The 24,150-nt window shown below is 38.2% G+C and overlaps 1 protein-coding gene across 11 annotated transcripts in view; it reads left to right on the plus strand.

Moving 5' to 3' along the window:
• ODAD2 (outer dynein arm docking complex subunit 2) overlaps positions 1-24,150 on the plus strand; it is a 194,232-nt gene that overhangs the window by 49,754 nt on the left and 120,328 nt on the right. For 9 of the 11 annotated variants that reach the window (XM_071070321.1, XM_071070324.1, XM_071070319.1 and 6 more), the window contains 7 exons: positions 3,833-3,979; positions 4,368-4,577; positions 9,260-9,502; positions 9,958-10,068; positions 13,104-13,258; positions 14,694-14,936; positions 15,222-15,266. In XM_071070321.1, the coding sequence (XP_070926422.1) occupies positions 3,833-3,979; positions 4,368-4,577; positions 9,260-9,502; positions 9,958-10,068; positions 13,104-13,258; positions 14,694-14,936; positions 15,222-15,266 (1,154 nt within the window). The remainder of the gene's footprint in view (positions 1-3,832; positions 3,980-4,367; positions 4,578-9,259; positions 9,503-9,957; positions 10,069-13,103; positions 13,259-14,693; positions 14,937-15,221; positions 15,267-24,150) is intronic. The other 2 variants (XM_011738354.3, XM_011738356.3) reach the window with 1 other exon arrangement.

The following is a 24,150-nucleotide window of genomic DNA, read 5'->3' on the forward strand; positions in this document are numbered from 1 at the left end:
AGTTCTCAGATTTATAGTTTCTGTTTATTTGGGTGAGCTTAAAAAAGTTAAAAAACTTTCTTCTCCACTACATTATAAGCTTCATGAAGGCAAGGGCAGTGTCTGTTTTTGTAAGCTGGTGTATCTCTAGTGCCGACCATCCAGCATGGCAAATAGGAAGCATGCAACACATTTGTTGAATGAAATAACACAAAAGTGATTTGAGGCAGCTCACTTCCTGTTTTACTCTTGAATACATTGTTCATTTCAACTTAGCAAATGTTTATTTCTTCCTTATCAACGGTAAGGGAGGGGCATTGCTCTGTATACCAAACGGGGTAATACTTGCTTATTTCAAATATTTTATTTGAAGTAATAAAGCAAAATCATAGTTGAAGAAATTATCTTTAATTCGTCTTATCTTTCAAAAAGAAATTTTAAGAAAAGGGAAAGACAGCGACTTTCACTCAATCTCTGCACGTTTAAAACCTAATGGTAACAATGAACAAATGCCTCCTGGTCATCAGAAGGAATGTCAATTGCAAAAAAAAAAAAAAAAAAAAAAAAAAAAAAAAAAATCCAAAGGCCAACAGAGCCTGGAGATGTTTGAAAAGCAACGGGGCAGGAAGACAACTAGCAAAAGAATTGCATTAATTTAAGAAGTGGAAACACTTATTGGAAGCATTTTTCGAAGCCCTTCAGAAGCTAGTAAAATCATATTTTACTGTATTTTCTCCAGCTCTTAAAACCTCAGAAATGCAAATGCGTGATAAAATGTGAAAATAAGTATTGGTAAATAATTATGTTCTCAGGGGAGATTTAATTGAAAAAGGAGGGTATTTGCATGGCTTCTTCTCAGTTCGATATTTATGGCATCTGAACAAAGTGGAACAAACATTCAAAAATCCTTTGACATAGCTGGTATTTAAAGAATAGCAATTGGCTAACATTTGTGGCTCTGTATGTTGAATATTTTGGCTTCTGTTCTCTGGTATTCATTCTGAAAGATTTATAATCCTTTTGGGAGTGTGGTCAGTGACAAGAGTAGAACTAAATCCTGAAATGTGGAAAAACTAACTTTCCCTAATATAAAACTGTTCTAAAAAAATCCCTCAAGCCTATGAATATGTTTCCAGATTTTCAGAAAAAAAGCTGATGATTTACAGAATTTTTTTTCTATAAGGATCTAACTTCTTGATGATAACTGTAAATTGTCAGTCTTTTGCATTCCAAATTAGCCTAGAGATAATTCAGAAAGCTATAAACTCTTACCTTTGGGACATCTGCTGCAATTAAATGGCCTTTAAGAATTTATGTCATTGGTTATAGTAAAAGTAATGAAATAAAGCTCAAAAGATGGGGAAATTGTCTAGAAGAGAAAAATTAAGACAACTTGAAATAGGAAACAAAGATTGTGCTGAGTGTATAAGCCTGAAAATTGCTACCAAAGAAAACATTATAATGCAAGAATAGCAGTCAAGCAAGTCCTCAGCACGCGCGATTAAGAGTGTCAGGACAGGACAATCTTCTTCAACGAGTGGACCTGGGGTGGGAGGAGGCTCTTGGCTTAACCAAGGCATGACACACTGTTCCATGTCTTCTTGCACTTTCTAGTCATGCTTAAGTCTGAAGCCTCTGCTTAAAGAACTCTCTTGCTGAAGTACTTGGTTTGGATTTCCAAACCCTTAATATAGGAACCCTGCTCTGCTCCTTCAGACACTCCTGGGGAGGTTTCTGGCTCCTTTTAACCATTTAAATTCAGAAAGAAAAAAAAGAGCCTTATTCAAATGAATTGTTTTTCTTATTTTCTTTGTTCTTTCTTTTTGTGCTGATTTAATTTCCTTTAATTAATTATGGTTAGCATGTAGATTCTCCTTTATTATCATTATTTTTAAAAATTTATTTTTAGAGACAGAGTCTCACTCTGTTGCCCAGGCTCGAGTGGTGTGATCATGGATCACTGCAGCCTCCAACTCCCAGGCTCAAGCGATCCTTCTACCACAGCCTTCTGAGTAGCTGAGATTACAGGTGCATGCCTCCACACTCAGACTAGCTTCTTCTTTATGGCTTATAAAATATCTGCTTTTTGTTTTTTTAAAAGAGGAAATGGAAGTACTGGCTTATGGGAGCCACGTGCACCCAAATATGGGAGTTTATGAACCTGACAGTTATAAAGAGAGGATTTTAAAATTTCATTATTTTAAAACCAACTGTATGAAAATTGGTGGTATTGGTGGCGGTAACTTTTCTCCTTGATGGGAAGCAGAAAAGACACTAAAAGCTGTAAGAACATGACTTATTTTACGTGTAAATAGTAAAATTTAGGCTCTTGTCATTCTGAACTTAATCGTGAATGTACAGGACAGCCTGGTGCATCCATTGGGAGCATTCATGTGGGGAATGGATATTGTCAGTGACATCTTCACGGGACAGTTGTTGAGGACATTTCTAGAGGGATGGAAGAAATTTTCTTAAAAGGAGTAAGAAGAAAGGCTGACATCTAAATCTTTCTATCTTCACTTGGGATCCTCTAGTAATCCCATTTCGGTTTCTTATTTTAAAAGCCTTGTGTTGAATTCACAAGAGGGTTTGCATATGTGTACAAGTGTGATATGAAGGAGGAGGCATGTGGGAAGCTTGTATGTAATTTCCATTTTCTGTGCTAACCCTATTATATATAAGACATGGTATGAAGAGATGAAGATAAATTGGCTAAGAGGTACAAAGTACAGTGAGATAGTACAACTAAGTTCAAGTTCCCTATTATAGTACAGTAAAGAAATTATAGTTAAGAATAACTTATTATTATGTATTTCAAAACAGCTAGAAGGGAGAAATTGTAAAGTTGCCATCATAAAAAAAAGATAGGTGTTTAAGGTGATAAATATCTCAATTATCCTGATTTGATCACTATACATTTTATACATGCATCAGAATATCACATGTACCCCCAAAATATGTACAACTATTAAATATAAATTTTAAAAGATTAAAAATTAACATTTTCTGTTGAATTCACAAGAAGATTTGCACATGCACAGGCTCGTACTATGGAGGAGGGAGTTTGGCAGCTGGCATGTAACTTCTATGATCTGTGCTAAGCCTATTATGTATTATCTATTTATATATAGAAATATATGTTTTTGTGTTTATGTTTTTTATATTTATATATTATGTGCAATATATTTAAAATTTTAAATTTCTATATAAACATAATGTACAATGTTTTATATATTTTAAAATGTATTTTAAAATTATACAATAGATAATGGGTAGTAGATAATGAATAAATTTATAAAATACATTATGTTTACCTTATCTATTACATATATATGATCAGTTTGTATACATAATTATATATAAACAAGTAGATAATGGAAATATAATGCTTACTAAATGGAAATAAACATAATTTAAAGTGTCTTACCTTAAAACATTGGTACTATGTTTCAAGCAGGGATCAAAGGCTTGTCTATTACCAGCACCTTTTACAAAAATGAACAGCCTTCTTGGCTTTTGTGTGTGATGAGCTACTTCAGTGCTGATGCCAGAACTCTTATCAACTAGCTGATAAGAGTCAAGGCTGGCCCCATGACTCTCTTTAATAGGTGATACTGCCTGATGTTACAGCTGTTTAAAGGAGACAGCCCGCCTTTAAATATTGACTCTTAATTGGAACAATGTTTTATGATGCTCTGTACAGCTTTTCCAAGCTTCAGCTCTACCTGATTCATTTAACAAATTCTAGCCCACTCAGAGACACGTTTTCTAGTTCATGGATTCGTAACTACTTAGTGCATTTCTATGGGAACGTGGTGTTACTTAACCTTTCTCTGGCATTGCATCTTTATAGGGAGGAAATCAGACAGCTACAGTGATTGCGTTGTGTTCAATGAGGGATTTCAACTTAGCTCAAGAAACCTGCCAGTTGGCCATCAGAGATGTTGGAGGCCTGGAAGTGCTGATAAATTTGCTTGAAACCGACGAAGTCAAATGTAAGGTGAGTGGCTCTGTCACCTTGGATGCAGAGTCTTCTTTCCACCTTCCTGCAGCTCTCTTCTTAGCTCTAGGTTTCTGCCATTCCTCGCTGCCTAGTTCTTGTCTTTATTTGCTGTTATTGCTGATGACCTGCTAATTCTGTTCACTGCACTTTCTCTTTTCTCTGCTTTTCTTCTTTCTTTTGCTCTTCTCCATCCCTCTCTCATGCTTCCTGAATGAGGATTGTTTACTTAAATGAAAGATAATATGACGGATGTGTGTACCCTCTGGGAATGGAAACTATTTCTTAAAAAACTTAACTGGGGAAGGATTTTAGGTAGACTCGGAATTTTTAAAAACATAGCACGGGTTACATATTCACCACTCATCATTTTTTTTTTCTCATGCAGATTGGTTCATTAAAAATACTGAAGGAAATCAGTGATAATCCTCAAATCAGACGTAATATTGTTGACCTTGGGGGCTTACCAATTATGGTGAATATACTTGATTCTCCACACAAGAGTCTGAAATGTTTGGCAGCCGAAACTATTGCGAATGTTGCCAAGTTTAAAAGAGCACGGCGGGTGGTGAGGCAGCACGGGGGTATCACCAAACTGGTGAGTAGCCCTGACGTCATCATCATCACTGAGTGCCAGCCGCCACCGCACACAGCTCCTTGCTGTCCTTTCTGGCCACGCTGAACATTCCATAGCCACAAGAGTGTGTTCTGGGAGCCTTCTGTCTGTATCACTTGTCCTTAAGAATTATTTTTGCATATTTATATTAGTGAGTGTCCAAAACAAAAACATCTTCAAACTCATTTTTCAAATAAATAGGAAAGTTTTAAAGCAGATGTAACTCTTTGGTACAAGTCACCACCTATGGTACATTGGTAGGAATGCATCCATGTATAGATGTAGGGGAGCTAAGAGATAGTGAGACCTGCTGCTCGGTGGAAAGCTGAAAACTTTAAAACGTCAAAAACTTTACAACTTAAAAGCTGTTGATAACTATGATGCAATTTTTTTTTCTTTTTTTTTTTTTTTTTTTTTTTTTTGAGACGGAGTCTCGCTCTGTCGCCCAGGCTGGAGTGCAGTGGCGCGATCTCGGCTCACTGCAAGCTCCGCCTCCTGGGTTTACGCCATTCTCCTGCCTCAGCCTCCTGAATAGCTGGGACTACAGGCGCCCGCCACCGCGCCCGGCTAATTTTTTTGTATTTTTAGTAGAGACGGGGTTTCACCGTGGTCTCGATCTCCTGACCTTGTGATCCGCCCGCCTCGGCCTCCCAAAGTGCTGGGATTACAGGCGTGAGCCACCGCGCCCGGCAATTTTTTTTTTTTTCTTGACAGTCTCACTTCTGTGGCTCAGGCTGGAGAGCAGTGGCGCAATCTTGGCTCACTGCAACCTCAGCCTCCCAAGTTCAAGCAATTCTCTTGCCTCAGCCTCCCAAGTAGCTGGAATTACAGCCACCTGCCACCATGCCTGACTAATTTTTGTATTTTTAGTAGAGATAGATCACCTCAAGTGATCCACCTGCCTTGGCTTCTCAGAGTGCTGGGATTACAGGCATGAGCCACCATGCCTGGCCTACGATGCCACTTTTTAAAGATCTACCCACCATTATAGAAAGTAAATCCACTAGAAATAAACACACAAAATTGCTCTCAGGAGAAGGCATGACTGATTTTTCTTCCTATTTTTCTGCATTTGCCAATTTGCCTTTTATGTGTAAGTCTTACTGGTGGCCCATGGCCTCTGATGTGACCTTACTGGCAGAACTGTCTTCCAAGGAGACAGTCAGAGCTGCAGGCTCTTGTTCATCTCATTGTTAGAAGACTGAGAGTTGAAAACAACCTGGGTGTTTAGCAGTATGTGCTCGGTAAAATGGTCTGCAGTGTGTCCATGAGAAACGTCTGTAGAGACAGCTATCACTATTGTGTGTTGAAAGCTTATTTATTTATTATTATTTTGAGATGGATGGAGTCTCACTCTATCACCCAGGCTGGCATGCAGTGGCACGGTCTTGGCTCACTGCAACCTCCGCCTCTGGGGTTCAAGCAATTTTCCTCTCTCAGCCCCTGAGTAGCTGAGACTATAGGTGCATGCCACCAAGCCCGGCCAATTTTTTTATTTTTAGTAGAGACGAGGTTTCACTATATTGGTCAGGCTGGTCTTGAACTCCTGAGCTCAGGCAATCTGCCTGCCTTGGCCTCCCAAAGTGCTGGGATTACAGGCGTGAGCCATCACACCCAGCCTGAAAGTATATTTAATAGCAAGGAATAAAATGTATAATATTTAATATTGTATAAAATCGTGACAGGATTAAAAACTGTTGTTATCTATGATCCCAATTTTTAAAGATGTACCCACCAGTGTAGAAAAAAAAAACCCACTGGAAATAAACACACAAATTGCTCACAGGAGTTTCTCTGAATCGATGACTGATTTTTCTGCCTGCTTTTCTACATTTGCCAATTTGTCTTCTTTGTCTAAGTCTTGCTTTTATAATCAGAAAAAATGATTTTCTCAATAGCTGGCATCAAAAGAAAAATACCAGAATCCTGCTTACCACCTTTGCCATCATTAGGAAAGATCTTTAAAAAGTCAACATGTTTTCACCTTCTTAGTAAGGATCAGTAGATCTTGTGTCTCACCCAGAGCTGTTATCTTACTGTATTGTTTCCACTTCCGCACTTTAAGTGACAGGCCTTATTCATCCTAGTGTCTTTCACAGCACTTAGCCCAGTACCTTACCCATATAAAGGGTTAATATATACCCGTTGGGCAAATATGAATTTTAATGTAAATAGGTACACTGAAAAATGTGTTCAGAAATTTTCCAAAAGACATTCTGTGTTTTCACTTGTCATCTGTAAAGCACTATACGTGTATTTGTTTCAAAAATAAGATAGACTTATGGTTGGGTAGATGGATGAATAGATGGTGAAATAGGTAATAAAACGAATGTGGCAGAATGTTAATTAGAGACTCCAGGTGGTGGATGTAGGGAGGTTTGTGTGCAATCATTGTACAGTTCTTTAAGCTTTTCTGTTCGAAAATGTTCATTAAAATGGTACAGAAAATGTAATTATTACTATGATTATCATTATTCTGCTTAAATAATGAAACAATTTGGTAGGTTGATGTGACTGTCTAATGACACTACTCCCATTAAATTATAAGAATGGATAATGTAATATAAAATATGTTTTATGCATCACATTCAGGAGCCTAGTACAGTAAGTCTTCATTCAATATCAACAGGTTCTCAAAAATTGTGACTTTAAGCAAAACAAGATGTAACAAAACCAGTTTTCCTAATAGATTAACTGATATAAACAAGAAATAAGGTCCTATGTCATTTTTCTGGTCACAAAAATATCACCAGACTTCTAAATGAAGACCCCAAAACTTCCAACATTAAAAATTGAAGGCTGGGCGCGGTGGCTCACACCTGTAATCCCAGCATTTTGGGAGGCTGAGGCGGGTGGATCACGAGGTCAGGAGATCGAGACCATCCTGGCTAACAAAGTGAAATCCTGTCTCTACTAAAAATACAAAAAATTAGCTGGGCATTGTGGTGGGCGCCTGTAGTCCCAGCTACTTGGGAGGCTGAGGCAGGAGAATGGTGTGAACCCAGGAGGTGGAGCTTGCAGTGAGCTGAGATCATGCCACTGCACTCCAGCCTGGGTGACAAAGCAAGACTCCATCTCCAAAAACAAAACAAAACAAAACAAAACAAACAAAAAAAACATTGAAATGACTATGATCTATACATACATTTCAGAAAGATTCATCAAAACAAGTAAGACAATTATTTAACCACTTTTTGGTGAATCAGCCAGTCGTGCTGGTCATAGTGGCAGTGGGTTAAATTAAGGAATAAATTTTTGCAAGGCAAAGATTGTGAGGAGCACCTCCTAACCACCACGCAGTTCCAAAACAGTCACAAATGGTACAGGCTTTCTGAACATTTCCGTACTGTATCATTTATTGTTGTGCATCTGTGTTCAATCCCACGGTCTTAGAGTTTTTCCCACGTTGCTATCCCATCTGCAGTCAGTACCTGGAAGCCTCCGTACCCCTACCCCCATCTTTCCTGGGGCCATAACTAATTAGACCAGGAGTTTCCACCTGACTCAAGCCAGTCCCACTGGATCTCTCTCCCAGGAACTTGGAATTGGGATTGAGAGACTCTACCTAGCCTGGGCTATTATTCCCCTATAAATTTGAGATTGATGGTTATGGGCAGTATCTGTGGAATTTGACCTTCAGGGAGAGAATAATGGAGTAGACATGCATAGATGATTGCTCCCAAGCCCCAGATAGAGACAGTGAGCCTACAAGGATGGCTGACAGCCAATCACAGCTCTAGGGAGGTCTGGCTTCCCTTCTTCCGTGGGGCAACCTGACATACTGCTTAATCTTTGTAGTAAATTGCTTTTCCCTTAAGCTCTTCAGTGACTTTAGTTATTGTAAAGAAAAAAACTGGATGCTAGCAGTTGTGCTGTTTGGTTTGGTTGGTTTCAGTAGCATATGAGGTAGGCTATGTCCTCCAAAGAGATCTCATGTGTTTTTTTTTTGTTGTTGTTTGTTTGTTTGTTTGTTTTTGGAGGCAGGATCTTGCTTTGTTGCCCAGGCTGGAGTGCAGTGTTGATATCATAATTCATTGCAGACTTGAACTCCTGGACCCAAACAGCCCTCCCACCTCAGCCTTCTGAGTAGCTGGGACTACAGGCGTGCACCCCCACATCCAGTGTTTTTTTTTTTTTGTTTTGTTTTGTAGAAATAGGATCTTGCTATGTTGTTCAGGCTGGTCTCTAATTCCTGGCCTCAAGTGATCCTCCCACCTCGGCCTCCTAAAGTGTTGGGATTACAGGCATCAGCCACTGTTCCTGGTCAGATCTTGTGGCTTTAAAGAGTGTATAGTCCATTCATTTCTCCTTAGAAAGTGCTGATGGTTTTAGGGAAGCTGGTTTTCTGAGATGTTTGGGCTGAGGATGTGGTTTACAAATATGATTAATGTAAATATTAGAGCCATGTTAAGAAAATACTATCTTGGTGGGCTTACATTTCTTGTGGGAAGGAAATGTATAAGCTCCCAAATCTGGAGGAAGGTTTTTTGTAAGGTTTTGTTTGTTTGCTTTCCCTGGCTGCTATGGAGTATGAAAATTGATTTTTTAAAGCATTCTTGTTTTTGATGGAGGTGAGTTTGGTAAACAACCCTGTAGCTATTGAAGAATGACTTAAATGTTCTTTTTAAGATTTCCATGAACATTGGATTTATCTATTATTGTAGGTTGCTCTACTGGACTGTGCACATGATTCCACAAAACCTGCCCAATCGAGTCTGTATGAGGCCAGAGACGTGGAAGTGGCTCGCTGTGGGGCGCTGGCCCTGTGGAGCTGCAGTAAGAGTCATACGAATAAAGAAGCCATCCGCAAAGCTGGGGGCATTCCTCTGTTGGCTCGGCTGCTGAAGACTTCTCATGAAAACATGCTAATTCCGGTGGTGGGGACATTGCAAGAGTGTGCATCAGAGGTACTCACGCCAGTTCTGCTTCCCTTGCCTTCTCAACTTCACTTTCTTTAGTCCAAAAGTTGTTTTTAAGGTTATCTTGATGGCTCAAGGACATTTTTTTTTAAGAAGTCAGCATTCTATGAGAAAGAGAAGATCCAACTGATAGGACATTAATTAAATCAGTATCTGTGATATATATATACACACACACACATATATATGTATTTATGTATCTCACATATATACTGACATTTATATATATATCACACATATATATGCTGACATGTATATCTACACACTATATATATACACACACACACACATATATTAATTCAGTTAACTTATTGATGTAGGGATATGTCAAGACTTTGGTGATTATTTCCTAAGGAAGTTTGTTCAGCATGTTTATTACTAAATGTAAACAGATACTTATATTCATGCCTTAGACACATAAATACGTAGGTTTTTATTCCTAGGAAAACTACCGGGCTGCAATCAAAGCAGAAAGGATCATTGAAAACCTTGTCAAGAACCTAAATAGTGAGAACGAGGAGCTGCAGGAGCACTGCGCCATGGCCATTTACCAGGTGCGATGAACTCTTCCAGCGGTTGTTGGCGTTCTTTCTCACATAGTTTAAGGTAGTTTTCTAACCATGTGGTTTCCTTCTGTGAGAATGGGACTCAGGAATCTGCACTTTATTTAGTTATTTTTTCTTTAAGTTTTAATTTTATTTTTTTAGAGATAGGGTCTTGCTCTGTTGCCCAGGCTGGAGGGCAATGGCACAATTATAGCTCACTGTCACTTCAGTCTCCTGGCTGAAGTGATCCTCCCATCTCTGCCTCCCAAGTAGCGGACACTAGAGCATTTACCACCATGTCTCGCTAATGTTCTTTATTTTTATTTTTTCTGAGACAGTGATCTCTCTATGTTGCCCAGGCTGCTCTCAAACCCCTGGCTTCAAGTGATTCTCCCTCCTCAGCCTCCCAAAGTGCTGGGATTACAGGCATGAGCCACCGTGCCCAGGCTGCATTTTTAACAAGTACCCCATTGGATTTTCAAACACAGTTAGGTCTAAGAACCATTGTCCTGTGGTAATGACAGACAACTTGTATAAGTCAGAGAAACCTGCTTTGACATCTGTGACTATTTGTTTCTAGAAGACACATATGCGTCTTTGTCTCCTAAAATAATGTACTTAGTGGAAAATAGATAAATAAGTACATGGTGCTTCTATATTGCTTTTAATATGTCCTGTTTAAATAATCTTGGGGCATTTATCTCCTACCAAGACTAGCCAGAGGAATGGGTATATGTGCGTGTGTGTTCCTGTTTTATCTTTTTACTGGTTTACTTATTGTAATGTACACTAACTTTTTGTGTATGGTACATTTCATAGTATACCAGAAAACAGATTAGAATGGTAAAGGGAGAAAAATGGCCTTGACAAAGTTGTGGATGGCTGGTTACTGTGCATGTCTGCTTCTACCTAATCACAGTAGATTTGCTAGAGGAATGCAATTAAGATGTGCATAATCAGAGAGTATGCCAAAAAGATACAAGGAGCCGGATGCGGCTCTGTAATCCCTGTAATCCCTGTAATCCCTCAGCACTTTGGAGGCTGAGATGGGCAGATCACTTGAGGTCAGGGGTTCAAGACCAGCCTGGCCAACATGGTGAAACACTGTCTCTACTAAAAATACAAAAATTAGCTGGGTATGGTTGTGTGTGCCTGTAATCCCAGTTACTCAGGAAGCTGAGGCAGGAGAATCACTTGAACCCGGGAGGTGGAGGTTGCAGTGAGCCGAGATCGCGCCACTGGACTCCAGCCTGAGATGAGACTCTGTCTCAAAAAAAAAAAAAAAAAAAAAAAAAAAAAAAAAAAAAAAAAAAAAAAAAAGATACAGGGATTCATTTCAGTAGAGGATTGTATTAGGTTGTGAGGGTGGGATGCCATAACAAAGTACCGCAGACTGGGTGGCTTGAACAGCCGAAATTTATTTCCTCGCAGCCCTGGAGGCTAGAAGCCTCAGACCAAAGTTAGTTTCTTCTGAGGCCTCTCTCCTCAGCTTGTAGATGGCTGCCTTTTCCCTGTGTCCTCCTACTGTCTTTCCTTAGTGTATGCCAGTGTCATCGTCTCCCCTCGGACAACAGTCCTATTGGAGCAGGGCCTACCCAAGTAATTTTGAAGAGGTCCTTTAGCCTTAACGACCTCTTTAAAAACTCTGTCTCCAAGTACAGTCACATTCTGAGGTATTGGGAATTAAGACTTCAATATATGGGCCAGGCGTGGTGGCTCAAGCCTGTAGTCCCAGCATTTTGAGAGGCCGAGGTGTGCAGATTACCTGAGGTCAGGAGTTCGAGACCAGCCTGGCCAACATGGCGAAATCCCATCTCTACTAAAAATACGAAACCCATTGGCCGGGTATGGTGGTGTCATCCCAGCTACTCTGGAGGTGGAGGCACGAGAATTGCCTGAACCCAGGAGGTAGGGGTTGCAGTTAGCTGAGATTGTGCCATTGTACTCCAGCCTGGGCAACAGAGAGCACCTTGATCTGAAAACCAAAAAACAAAAAACCTCTATATGTGACTTTTGAGGGGACACAATTTGGCCCATAACAATCATATATGGCCCTGACTTGTATATATTTGTATATATGCCTCGTCGGAGTAACTATTGAGTTGATTAGAAATAGGGATTAATTTTTAGGAGGTGCCTCTAATCCAGAAATGAAAATCACATGTAGAGGATAAACATGGCAGGTGCCTGTATGGTGCATTGTGATGAGGATTTCTTCTAGTGGCCTCCATGGGTGACACATGACACATTGGCATCTCATGGCATCAAAAAACAACTGTGCGCTTGGAGTAATAGCCAAGTCTCTGCTAATTGTATCATCTGTTGGCTCTAGAGCCCAGGAAGAATGATCAGTTGAGACCATCTGTGTGGAAAATATTTATTTCAAAGGATGACAAAATGGATAAGCATATTTGAATAAAATGTCGGGTACTATTGATATCACCCACTGCTCTGGGCATAGAAACTTGATTGGAGAAATTCTTTGTCTCTAATCACCTGAACCCAGGAGGTGGAGGTTGCAGTGAGTTGAGATCATGCCACTGCGCTCCAGCTTGGGCAACAGAGCAAGACTCTGTCTCAAAAAAAAAAAAAAAAAAAAGAAAATATATTTATCTCTAGATTTCAGGGGCCATTGAAGAGCTGACCAAATCCCTTTCACTCATCTGTTTTCTCTACGACATTTTCCCAAGACTCTGAGTTGCATCACTGTAGAAATCCTCCATTCCTTGCCAGTGGAGTTGTAGGTTTTTCACTGACCTTCGCCTCAAGAGATGCCCAGGCCATCTCAAAACTGGCTTGGGAGAATTGCTGAGTACGTAGAAACTGCTGTCCATTCCCAAAGCCATGTAAAGGGAAAGACATACTGTCAGAAAGTTACCAGTAGAGAGACGAATTATATTTTATATTTTACTTGGAGGCATCTTTAGAAAATGATCTCTCTAGAAAGAAGTTTCATACCTACTAGAATGGCAGCCTTTTTAGCAATCATCGAAAGCTTGATATTCCTTGATCACTGACAGCCTCTGATTTGACTTTTTGTGCAGTGTGCTGAAGATAAGGAAACCCGGGACCTCGTTAGGCTGCACGGAGGACTTAAGCCCTTGGCCAGTCTACTCAATAACACTGACAATAAAGAGCGGTTAGCCGCTGTCACGGGGGCAATATGGAAATGTTCCATCAGCAAAGAGAACGTGACCAAGTAAGAGAAGGCACTTAATATTCTGAAATGAAGATATGGCTTCTGAAACACCTTCTTGTCATTTAATGCCGTTCTAGTAAGGAATTGATTCTAATGTTAGTCGTAGATGTATATTCTGGATGGATTTAGCTGAATGAAGGGATTCCTGGAACAGAAAAGAAAAGAATAGAAATTGCCCACCACCTGGCAATGACTTTTTCTGTGCCTCAGTGGCACTAAGAGGCTTGCTGACATGATCTCTCTATTTTGCATATGGGCAGCCATTTGAATTAGAAATATCTTTGATATTTTCTATGGGAATCTATCAAGGTGAGTGGGTGGATTTCCCATGGAATCTTTAGAGATGGAAGTGATTTTATTCTTTTTCCTTTTCTAAAGATAAACAAGATGAATCAGCTAAATGTCAACTAATCAGTTACTCTTTAAAGAGTGGTCATTTTCAAACATGATTTCATCAGATTTGATTTTAAAGTATAAACTTTATGACCATTTGATTTATTTTAATTTTCTAATTCTACCTCTTCCTATTTTTGACAGTTTACATTCTCAGTAATGGGTATTCTGAGACAGCTTCTCCTTGACTCCATCTGATTATTTCCTTTAACAAGAAATTCACATCCTGACCATTTAACACAAAATAAGTTGACTTAATAAATAAGGCCTAGTGAAGACATGGCTAGATTAAAAGTAACCTTGGCTAATAGAACTTTTATCTTAATTAAAAACTGCATCATGGTACTTAAATACTGCTGAAATTTATTAGAAAGGGAAAATGTTCTGTATAGAAACTAGTAATTTTCAAATATTTACCTTTATGTAGCATGCTTGCTTTTGATGTGTGTTTGTGTGTGTGTGTGTGTGTATTTGTATATATATGCACACATACACATATACATATATATCAGAGTGAAATTTTATGACAAGAGAGATGCTGAAATGTATTAGTGGTTAATATGGAAGATACTTGAGAGTGACATTTTTTTTTATCCAAGTAGCACAAGCCACTACTCATTTCAAGAGACCTATTAAATCCAAATAGGTACAATAGAGCCATGTTTGATGCATTTGAAAACAAAAAATATATAACATATAATTTATTTTTATAAAACATTTAGAAGACTTCATTCAGGTAAAGTAGTCTCTGGAAGACAGGGGGAAGAAAACCCTAGTAGAGTGGAATCTTAGACCCTCAGGTTTAGAAGAAGCTGTGGTTTTCTTAGAGGCTGTACTGCATGGTGATTAAGGGCGCAGGTCTGGAGCAGATGGCTGGGTGTAGGTGTCAGCTCTACTATTTACCAAGCTTCAGATTAGCCATCCAGTAATGGGGATTAAATAATACTTGCATCACTGAGTTGTTGTAAGGATTGAATGAACATTTAGTAATTTTTAGCTAACCTTATACAAAAACCAATTCTCTTTCTTATGATGAACTTAGGTTTCGGGAATACAAAGTCATTGAAACCTTGGTGCGGCTTTCAACAGATCAGCCTGAAGAAGTACTTGTGAATGTGGTTGGGGCCTTGGGAGAATGCTGCCAAGAACATGAAAACCGAGTCATTGTCCGGAAATGTGGTGGCATTCAACCACTTGTGAACCTCCTTGTTGGAATCAACCAAGCTCTTCTTGTGAATGTTACAAAAGCAGTTGGTGCTTGCGCAGTAGAACCTGAAAGTATGGCGTAAGTGGCCCTGGAGATGGTAATATTTTATAAAAGTGTCAGGGAAAACACTTGGGAGGTCACAGAAGTGTCATCACTTAGAATTGATGTACATAAATGATGAAAAAATAGTGTGTCATGTAAATAATCACAGGTTTACCAAATCATGAGTTACAGAGCCAAAATATTACCTTATATGAGATGGAGGGCTAAGTTGGGCATATTGGGAGGATTTACAATACATGGTAATCAATTTCCCATGTGGAAACCTTTATTCAATCAACAAAACTTTTCTCTGTCTCCTAGGGAAGGATTATACATCTGTCTAACTAGGCTCCTGGAGAGTGCCAGGTACATTCTCATAGTAGCTTTCTTGTTTCTCACCTATTCAGCAAATGTATTTTGAGCACCTAGCAAGAACTGTGAACTGATGAGGGGAAGAGACAAGGATTTTAAGTGATGGTATTTTTCCTTATTGTCTAATTAGGAAGAAAAGACAATTTAAGAACAATAGAACAAAAATATATCATATATAGAGACAGATAGATCCATATATAAAGATATATATTCATATATTAAAAGATATGTATATATTCATATATGTATAAAGACTTATATCTTTATATAATATAAAGATATATATCTTTACTCCAAAAAAGGAGGAACCCAGTTGACTTAAAGCTGTTTTATTAGGGCTCTCCAGATAAACAGAACCAACAGGAAGTGTGGGGAGATAAGGATGTTAGTCATACCCGATAAAGACATACCTGAAACTGGGTAATTATAAAGGAAAGAGGTTTAATTCACTCACAGTTCCTCATGGCTGGGAGGCCTCATAATCATGGCGGAAGGCAAGGAGGAGCAAGTCACATCTTACATGGTGGCAGGGAAGAGAGAGGAGAGCTTGTGCAGGGAAACTCTGCTTTTTAAAGTGGTCAGATCTCATGAGACTTACTCACTATCACAAGAACAGCATGGGAAAGACCTGCCCCCATGATTCAATTAACTCCCACTGGGTCCCTCCCACAACACGTGGGGATTCAGGATGAGATTTGGGTGAGGACACAGCCAAACCATATCAGGGGGCTTCATCTAACCACATTATCTTATAAACAAATCCTAACACCTCCATAACTCCTTTTGAATTTGGTTATTGGAACCTTAGTCTCCAGTGTTTCAGACACTAAGGAATACAAGTTGCATATGTGATTACTTTAAGGGAAGAATACTGGCTGGACTTATAAAACCATTTTCTAATGTATTTATGTTTTTGAAACTTGCTTTGCTCTTCATTAGAATCTTATAAACACTTGCCAGAAATGGCTGCATGTATTTCTTTTGATCTTTGGTTCCTCTTTATTTTTTGCCTACCCAAATCTACTTGTCCACCAGCTACCTCTGACGTTCTTTAAACAAATTTCCTCCTCTCTGCTCTCAGTTGGGCTCTGTCATCTTTTACCTGAACTACTGAAATGGGTCCTATTTGGCATCACCTCTAGCCTCCCCCTCCCTTTTCAGTTTGTTCCTGAACAACATTGACATTTACTTTTCTAAACTGCATATCTGATAATGTTTTCTTGGCCCACAAAACCCTGAGTGACTTCAATGCTGAAAACCATTTTAATGCTAAGGTGCTTAACTTGCGATTCAAAGCATTTTGTCTTGTGGCCCCATTTAACTTCTCTGCTTTCATCTTTTATTTGCAAATATCAGTTGTCTGGAGTTACATTCTTATTTGTTTTGTTTAGTTTTTTTTAAGAGACAGGTCTCAGGCATTCACCCAGGCTGAAATGCAGTGATGCGATCATAGCTTGCAGCAACTTCAAACTCATGGGCTCAAGCAATCCTCTCGTCTTAGCTTCCTTAGTAGCTGGGACTACATCACCATGCCCTCTAATTCTTTGAATTTTTTTGTGGAGATGGGGATCTTGCTATGTTGCCCAAGTTAGTCTTGAACCCCTTGTCTCAAGCAGTCCTTCTGCCTCAGCCTCCCAAAGTACTGAGATTACAGGTGTGAGCCACCACACCCAGCTCCTTATTTATTCCTTTACATTAAACACATATTTATTGAGCATCTTTTGTGCTAGCCACTGGATTTATAATGGTAACCAAACAAAGCTCCTGCTATCATGGGGCTTACATTCTATTATATGTGTGGAACATTGACTATACATTCAATCAATAAACAAATAAAATGACTTCCATTGTGTTAAAAGCTATGAAGACAAGAAAACAGTGTGATTGAAAGACAGTGACTGGGTGGGAGGTGGTTACTTTAGCTCAAGCAGTCAGGAAAGTAGACTCAGGGAGGATGATATTTAAACCAAGACCTAAAAACTGAGAAGGCAGCTTGCGTGAACATCTCAGACAGGAGTAGCCAACATGGAGGACCTGAGATGGAATTGGGCTTCACCTGAGAAACTGCCTTAAAATTTTCAAGTATTTTTCATATAGAATTTATCATTGCCTCCCTTGTTAGTAATAATATTTTTGTATGACTTGATAGTCTGTGTCACAAATCATCTTTTAATCTTTCAGTGACTATTAACTTCTTAATAAATATACAGATGGTCCCAACTTATGATGGTTCAACTTAGAAATTTTTAATTTATGATAGTGCCAAAATGATACGCAGTCAGTAGGAACTATACTTCAAGTACCTCTACCACCATTCTTTTTTTCAATTTCAGTACAGTATTCAATAACTTACATGAGATTTCAACACTTTATTATAAGATAGGCTTTGTGTTAGATGATTTTGCCCCACTATAGGCTAATGACATGGTGGCTTGCATCTGTAATCCCAGTACTTTGGGAGGCAGAGGCAGAAGAATTGCTTGAGGCCAGGAGTTCAAAACTAGCCTAAGCAACATAACAAGACCCCTGTCTCTATAAAAAATGCAAAGAATTAGAGGGCGTGAGGGTGGACGATTGCTTGAGCCCGTGAGTTTGAGGCTGCAGTAATGTTCTGAGCATATCTAAGGTGGGCTAGTCTAAGCTCTGATGTGCAGTAGGTTAGGCATATTAAATGTACTTTTGATTTATGATATTTTCAACTTATGATGGGTTTATTGGGACATAACCCCATTGTGAGGTGAGGAGAGTGTCTGCATTGAATTGTATTTATTGTATATTAGAATTTACTCTTGCAAAGCCTCTACTTCTATTCTGTATCTCAGCTTTCATGATTTCTGTGTAAGTAATTACCAGGTTATCTAGTTGCCACCTTGAAATTCCTTCTAAATGTTATCATTGCATTACTTTTCGAAATGGGTCTTTAAATTCTCATTAATGTAACTACTTTAAGCAAGTATTAGATTTATTGACTTTTCAGTTGTATCCATTGAAGAAAAGGCCAGAGAAAACAGCTATCTTCTTTTCATATTCTGACTCTTAAAGAATCTATCAAGTTTTGAAACAATAAAATGGAAATGAAAAAAAAAAGTCATTGATAAACAACAAGCCCGAAGGACTTGGTTGAGTTGGGGAGACAGACAAGTGAAGTGATAATTTTAAAATAGTAAAGTAGATGATGATAAGGCAGTAAACACTTATTAGTAATGCACAAAACTAGTTTGTGGAGTTTTATGAGCGGCTTGACTTCTAGTTAACGGCATGAAACCTACAAAAAGAGAACAAAAGTAGAGAAAAAATTATATTCACACAAACAGGGGAATGGCCACAACTCCAAATTTTAAAATGTAAAACACATCTGCAAAATGCTATGAATTATTGACCCATCTGTAATATGCTGACTTTTAACACATGCCTCTTCAGATGTCAAGATTTCCTCCCAAATAAGTGTCATGGTCATTCGAAGCATAGTCGACCTTTTTTTTTTTCTTTTTTTCTTTTTTAAGAGAGCAGGGATTAGGGGAATTGAATGTGTCTTGGAAGAGGTGAAGACTTTGCCACCAGAGACCCAGTTTTGCATTATGAGGCATCAGAAGTGGAGCCCTGGGAAAAGTCATATGGACATGTCATTTTGTTTTGTCTACAACAGCCTTCCAGCCCAGGGGGATTACTGGAGACATTTCGGAGTGAAAAGGGTATTAGAGACAATGATTGCCAGATTATAACACAAAAAGAAGCTGTAAACTTTTAGAGATTTGGAGTAAGCCAGATTGACTGTTTGAATGCTCAAAACTGAGTGACAATGTGTTCTCAGGGTGAAAGGGATTGCAGGTTGTTGTGTGATTGTATTTGAGGTGATTCCATCACAAAAGCAAACAGACAAATTCAAATAACTTCCTTACAGTCACACGGCTGTTAAAACAGTATATTGTTTCTTAATAAGAGAGTCAAAAAATTATATAAAGTTTTTGCTTGCGACGGAGTCTCTCTCTGTCACCTAGGCTGGAGTGCAGTGGTGCGATCTCAGCTCACTGCAAGCTCCGCCTCCCAGGTTCAGCCATTCTCCTGCCTCAGCCTCCCGAGTAGCTGGGACCACAGGCACCCACCACCACGCCCTGCTAACTTTTTGTATTTTTAGTAGAGACAGGGTTTCACCATGTTAGCCAGGATGGTCTCCATCTCTTGACCTCGTGATCCGCTGGCCTCGACCTCCCAAAATGCTGGGATTACAGGCATGAGCCACTGCGCCCAGCCTATTTTTTGTTTTTCAGAGACAAGGTCTCACTCTATCACCCAGGCTGGAGTGCAGTGGTGCCATCATTGTTCACTGCAGCCTCGAACTGTTGGGCTCAAGCAATCCTCCTCCCTCAGTCTCCCAAGTAGCTAGGACTACAGGTGTGCTAATTTTTTTCAAAAATTTTTTTTGTAAAGACAGGCTCTTAACTCCTGTCCTCAAGCAGTCCTCCCACCTCAAACTTCCAAAGTACTTAGGATTACAGGTGTGAGCCACCAGGCCTGGTCACAATCATAGATAGTTTTGCAAAAGATTTTATAAGGCAACCTAAGTAGTTTTAAAAGCAAGTAGTTAGAGCTGAGAAAAGAAATAGGATAATCATTGAACAAAAAGCCTGGATAGGAGTAAAAGAAATATAATAAACACAACTAAAAACACAGTCAGAAATGTGATGTATAGGAAATAAAAAATAAAAATATATAAAAAGTTAATAGAAAAATGGATAAATATGAAACCCAAGGACATCCAACGTAAACGTATTGGTATTCCTCAAGAAGAGGTTGGAACCAATGGAATATGACCTTAAGTAAGGATATAACAGAAGAAAACTTTGCTGTGAGTCTTTATGTCAAAAAGACCCCAAGAGATCTTAGTAATATTGACACAAAATGACCAACAGCAACACATATCCTGATAAAATTACTTGCATTTCAGAAGGGAAAAAATAAATACATCCAGCAAAACCATTGGCTTTAAACTCTGTATCTTCTTTTAATGTCACAAGCCATTGATTAAAACATCCTGAGAGAGAAAAACTATTGCCCGAAAATTTCATTTTAGCCAAGTTATCCTTCAAATGTGAAGGCAATAACATATTCTTAAGCATACAGGATTAGTGAATGTAGTGCTCTCTAGCTCTCCCTGCAAAGACTACTTGATGACAAAATTCCAGTCAACCAAGAAATTACTCAAAGTATTTTAAAATAGTAAAACTATGGCTAAAAGATACCAGTGGAAACCTTTGAATTCATTTAAATATTAAGCTAAGACAAAACAATGAACGAATCATCATTAGGGAGAGTCAGCTATATTTTATAGAAATGGATAATTATAATTTAATAATACAACTGACACAAATCGAAGTCATTTCAGGGCAGATGTGTAAGTATGCAAATTTTATCATCTTTCACATAAAAATTCAATAGACATGGTACAAAACATTATTTTATCAATCAATCAATCATCTCTCATATATTCATCTGTTTTATCTAGCTGTCTTATCTATCCGTCAATCCTTCTGTCTACCTAAAGACATAAAGATATATCCAGAATAATTTACATTAGCAGCTAGTGATTGTTATTTCAGTATGGTAGGATTTTGGGATTATTTGTTAATGCTTTGTATTTTTCTGTACTGTCTACATGATAAATATATGTCACCTTTACAAAATCAAATTTCTTGTTTAACACCTTATACAATCCCATTTTGTTCAAACGTGTAGTGTATAATAGCTAAACATATGGATTCTGGAACCATTGCCTGCAATACCAGTCTCATCATTCTCCAACCATTTTTCCTTTGGCAAGTTGTAAATGACTGAGTGTCTTGGTCACCATATACATAAAATGGGGATAGTATGGTACCTATGTCATTGGGTTGTTGAGATGATTAAGCAAATTTATATATGTAAAGTGACTGACACATAATAAGTGCTATGTGTAAATATATGCTAGTATTGTTGAGGTAGCAGTAGCTTCAATGAATAGAAATTTTAAAAGATAATACATAACTAGAAAATGAAAGTCAGATTCCTTAGTATGTATATTCATCTGTATAAGACGACTTTGTCTTTTGATTGTGTTTCTCTTATATCAAGATATGTTATTTAATTTGCCATAAATTGAAACAAGGGGCCCTAAATGGTAAATAATTTCCATTAAACTCTCACCTGCAGTGAAGGAGCTTTGAGGGCATGTCATAAGACGTGTGAATAGGCAATGGATAAATCAGGCCTTTGTGTGTCATACTAATTTAGATTTTGTTTTGAGGTCAGTTGAGGATCATTGAAGGGTTTTAGCATTAATACTGGCAGGAAACCTTGTTAGGGGATCATCATAGGTGAGAGGTGAAGGTGGCTTAAACTAACACTGTAAAATACAATGTAATAAAAATAGAGAAATTGACAGTTTAAATAAAGACCTATGATGGAAGAGAATGGATGGGACCAAGTGAATGATTGAACGTGAGTTACAAAGAATAGGGAGGAGTCGTAGATGATGTTTGGTTTGCTGGCTTGGGTAACCATATGGATATTGGTACCACTTACTGGTAGAAGATGGTTGAAGAAAGAGTGAACTTTGTGAGAGGAGAGACAAAGTTAATATGTTCATTATTATACCTCCATTGCCTAACCCAGGACAATGATCAGGGTAGGCACCTGACAAACGCTTATTGTATAATGAATAAATGGTGAGTTCAGTTGTGGTTGTTTAGAGACTCTGGGGTTCCTATGGGACATCCAAGTGGTGATGGCAACTAGTCAATTGGGTATTCATGTCTAAAGCTTAGTTAGATTAGAGGGGTGGGTTGGGTGTATAATATTATTAATATTTGGTAACTGATGTCATGGATATATGTAAGAGGTTGTGAGGAAGAGAAACACAGTGAAAAGAGAAAGACAAAAACAGAAGCTTATTGAACTCAATCATTTAAGGAGAATGAATGGACACAAGAAAAAGTCTCGGTAAAGAAACTGAGAAGCATCAGCCAGAGAGTTGTGAGGGGAACTAGAAGAGTGAATTATAGAAAAAACAGGCAAGAGAGTGTTTAAAGGAGACAAAGAGGTCAAACATGTTAAATTCTATAGCAAGGCCTGGTAAGATAAGGACTAAACTGCCCTTTTTTGTGCGACAAGGAGGTTAGTGAATCCTTTTGCACCTGTGAACATAGGCGTCCCACATGTGTTTTTATAAACACACTAAATTTCAGAAAACAGTATTTTTAACTTTGATAAGAAATAAAACAGCATTACTCTTTGCATTATGTTTCAGGCATGGCTATTATTGCTAGATTTATAGGATTTACTACATCTCTGAGCTTTAAGTCTTACACGGTAAGGAAATGACAAATCCCTCTCTCCTATGTAAATCTTCTATAATTCATGGGTTAGGAACTTGTTTTAATGACTAGCAGCTTTATGTTTTAGTGACTTGGCTGTGGCTGTGGCAAAAACTTGGGTTGCATATCAGAATAAACATATAAACCCTTAGCACAGTTTTATTAACTTTGTGGAGTAGAATTCATAGCAACTCTCTTCCTTCACATATTTCTCAGTAAGAATAAGAAATATCATCTTAATATTAATAGTTTGGCTACTGAAGTAAAAGTGATTTTTATGAAACCAATGATTTTGCAAAACTCTATTGACTTTTTTCAGTACTCCAGACTACTTCTTTTAAAAACTCAATATAAATTATTTCATACTCATTATACCCTATGCCCCACCACCAGATCTAAAATGGGACAATAGGTATCCTGACACATTAAGTTTATGAAAAAGTAGATTTATGTGTGCTGAATTTTCCTTTCTTGTTTTGTAAGTATCAAGTAATGTCTATTTGATACTTACAAAATTCATCTGGAGGTAATTTGGCCTTCAAGTATATAAAATCATACCAACATTGCAAAAAACCATTAACATTTGTGTTTTGGGGAACAAATTTTCTAATAAAATATTATAAAATGTCAAACAACTAAAAAAATTGAAGTTAAAAACTTCAGAAATATCTATGATTTATTTTTCCACACCTCTGAATCTTTACTTTCTTTGTAAAAAATTTTTCGGCTAAATTTTACTTTGAAATAGCATTGGACTTATGGAAAAGCTGCAAAAGCAGAGAGACAACACAGAACACAGAATTCCCATGCCCTTTACTCAACTTCCCTTAACCTTAACATCTTACATAGTCATAGTAAGTTTCAGAAACCTTCCATTATTCAAGTCCAGATTTTTGACTTTGAAGAATGTTTTAAAGGTTTCTTCACATGAATTTTGTGGGTTTTTTGTCCAGTTAATTCCTAAGTATTTTGTCCTCTTTGTGGATTGTGGAAATGTTTTTTTTTCCACCTGCCATCATGTGGGCATACTGATTGGTTGTATTTAATGAGCTCCACTGAATTCTGTATGATAATTCTATATCCTGCCACCTTACAGAATTCTCTTATTGGTTGAGTTCCTTTTATTGTTAAGTCTCCAGGCCAGTGTTTGATAACTATGGCTTATGGGCCAAATCTTACTCTTATAAATAAAGTTTTATTAGAACGTAGTTACCATCATTAATTTATATATTGCCTTTGGCTGCATTTGTGCTACAATTACAGAGTTGAGTAGCTGTGGCAGAGATTGGATGGCCCACAAAGACTAAAATAATATCTAGCTCCTTACAGAAAAAATTTGTTCACCTCTGCTCTAGGGTTAGAGAAAGTGTTACTTTTTTTGTTTGTTTGTTTGTTTTTTAAATTGGAGTCTTACTCTGTCACCCGGGTTGGAGTGCAGTAGCACCATCTCAGCTCACTGCAACCCTTGCTTTCTGGGCTCAAACAATTGTCCTGTCTCAGCCTCCCAAATGTTTCACCTTTAAAATTCT

This window comes from Macaca nemestrina, chromosome 9 (genome assembly GCF_043159975.1).
Source record: "Macaca nemestrina isolate mMacNem1 chromosome 9, mMacNem.hap1, whole genome shotgun sequence".
In the NCBI taxonomy this organism is placed as follows: domain Eukaryota; kingdom Metazoa; phylum Chordata; class Mammalia; order Primates; family Cercopithecidae; genus Macaca; species Macaca nemestrina.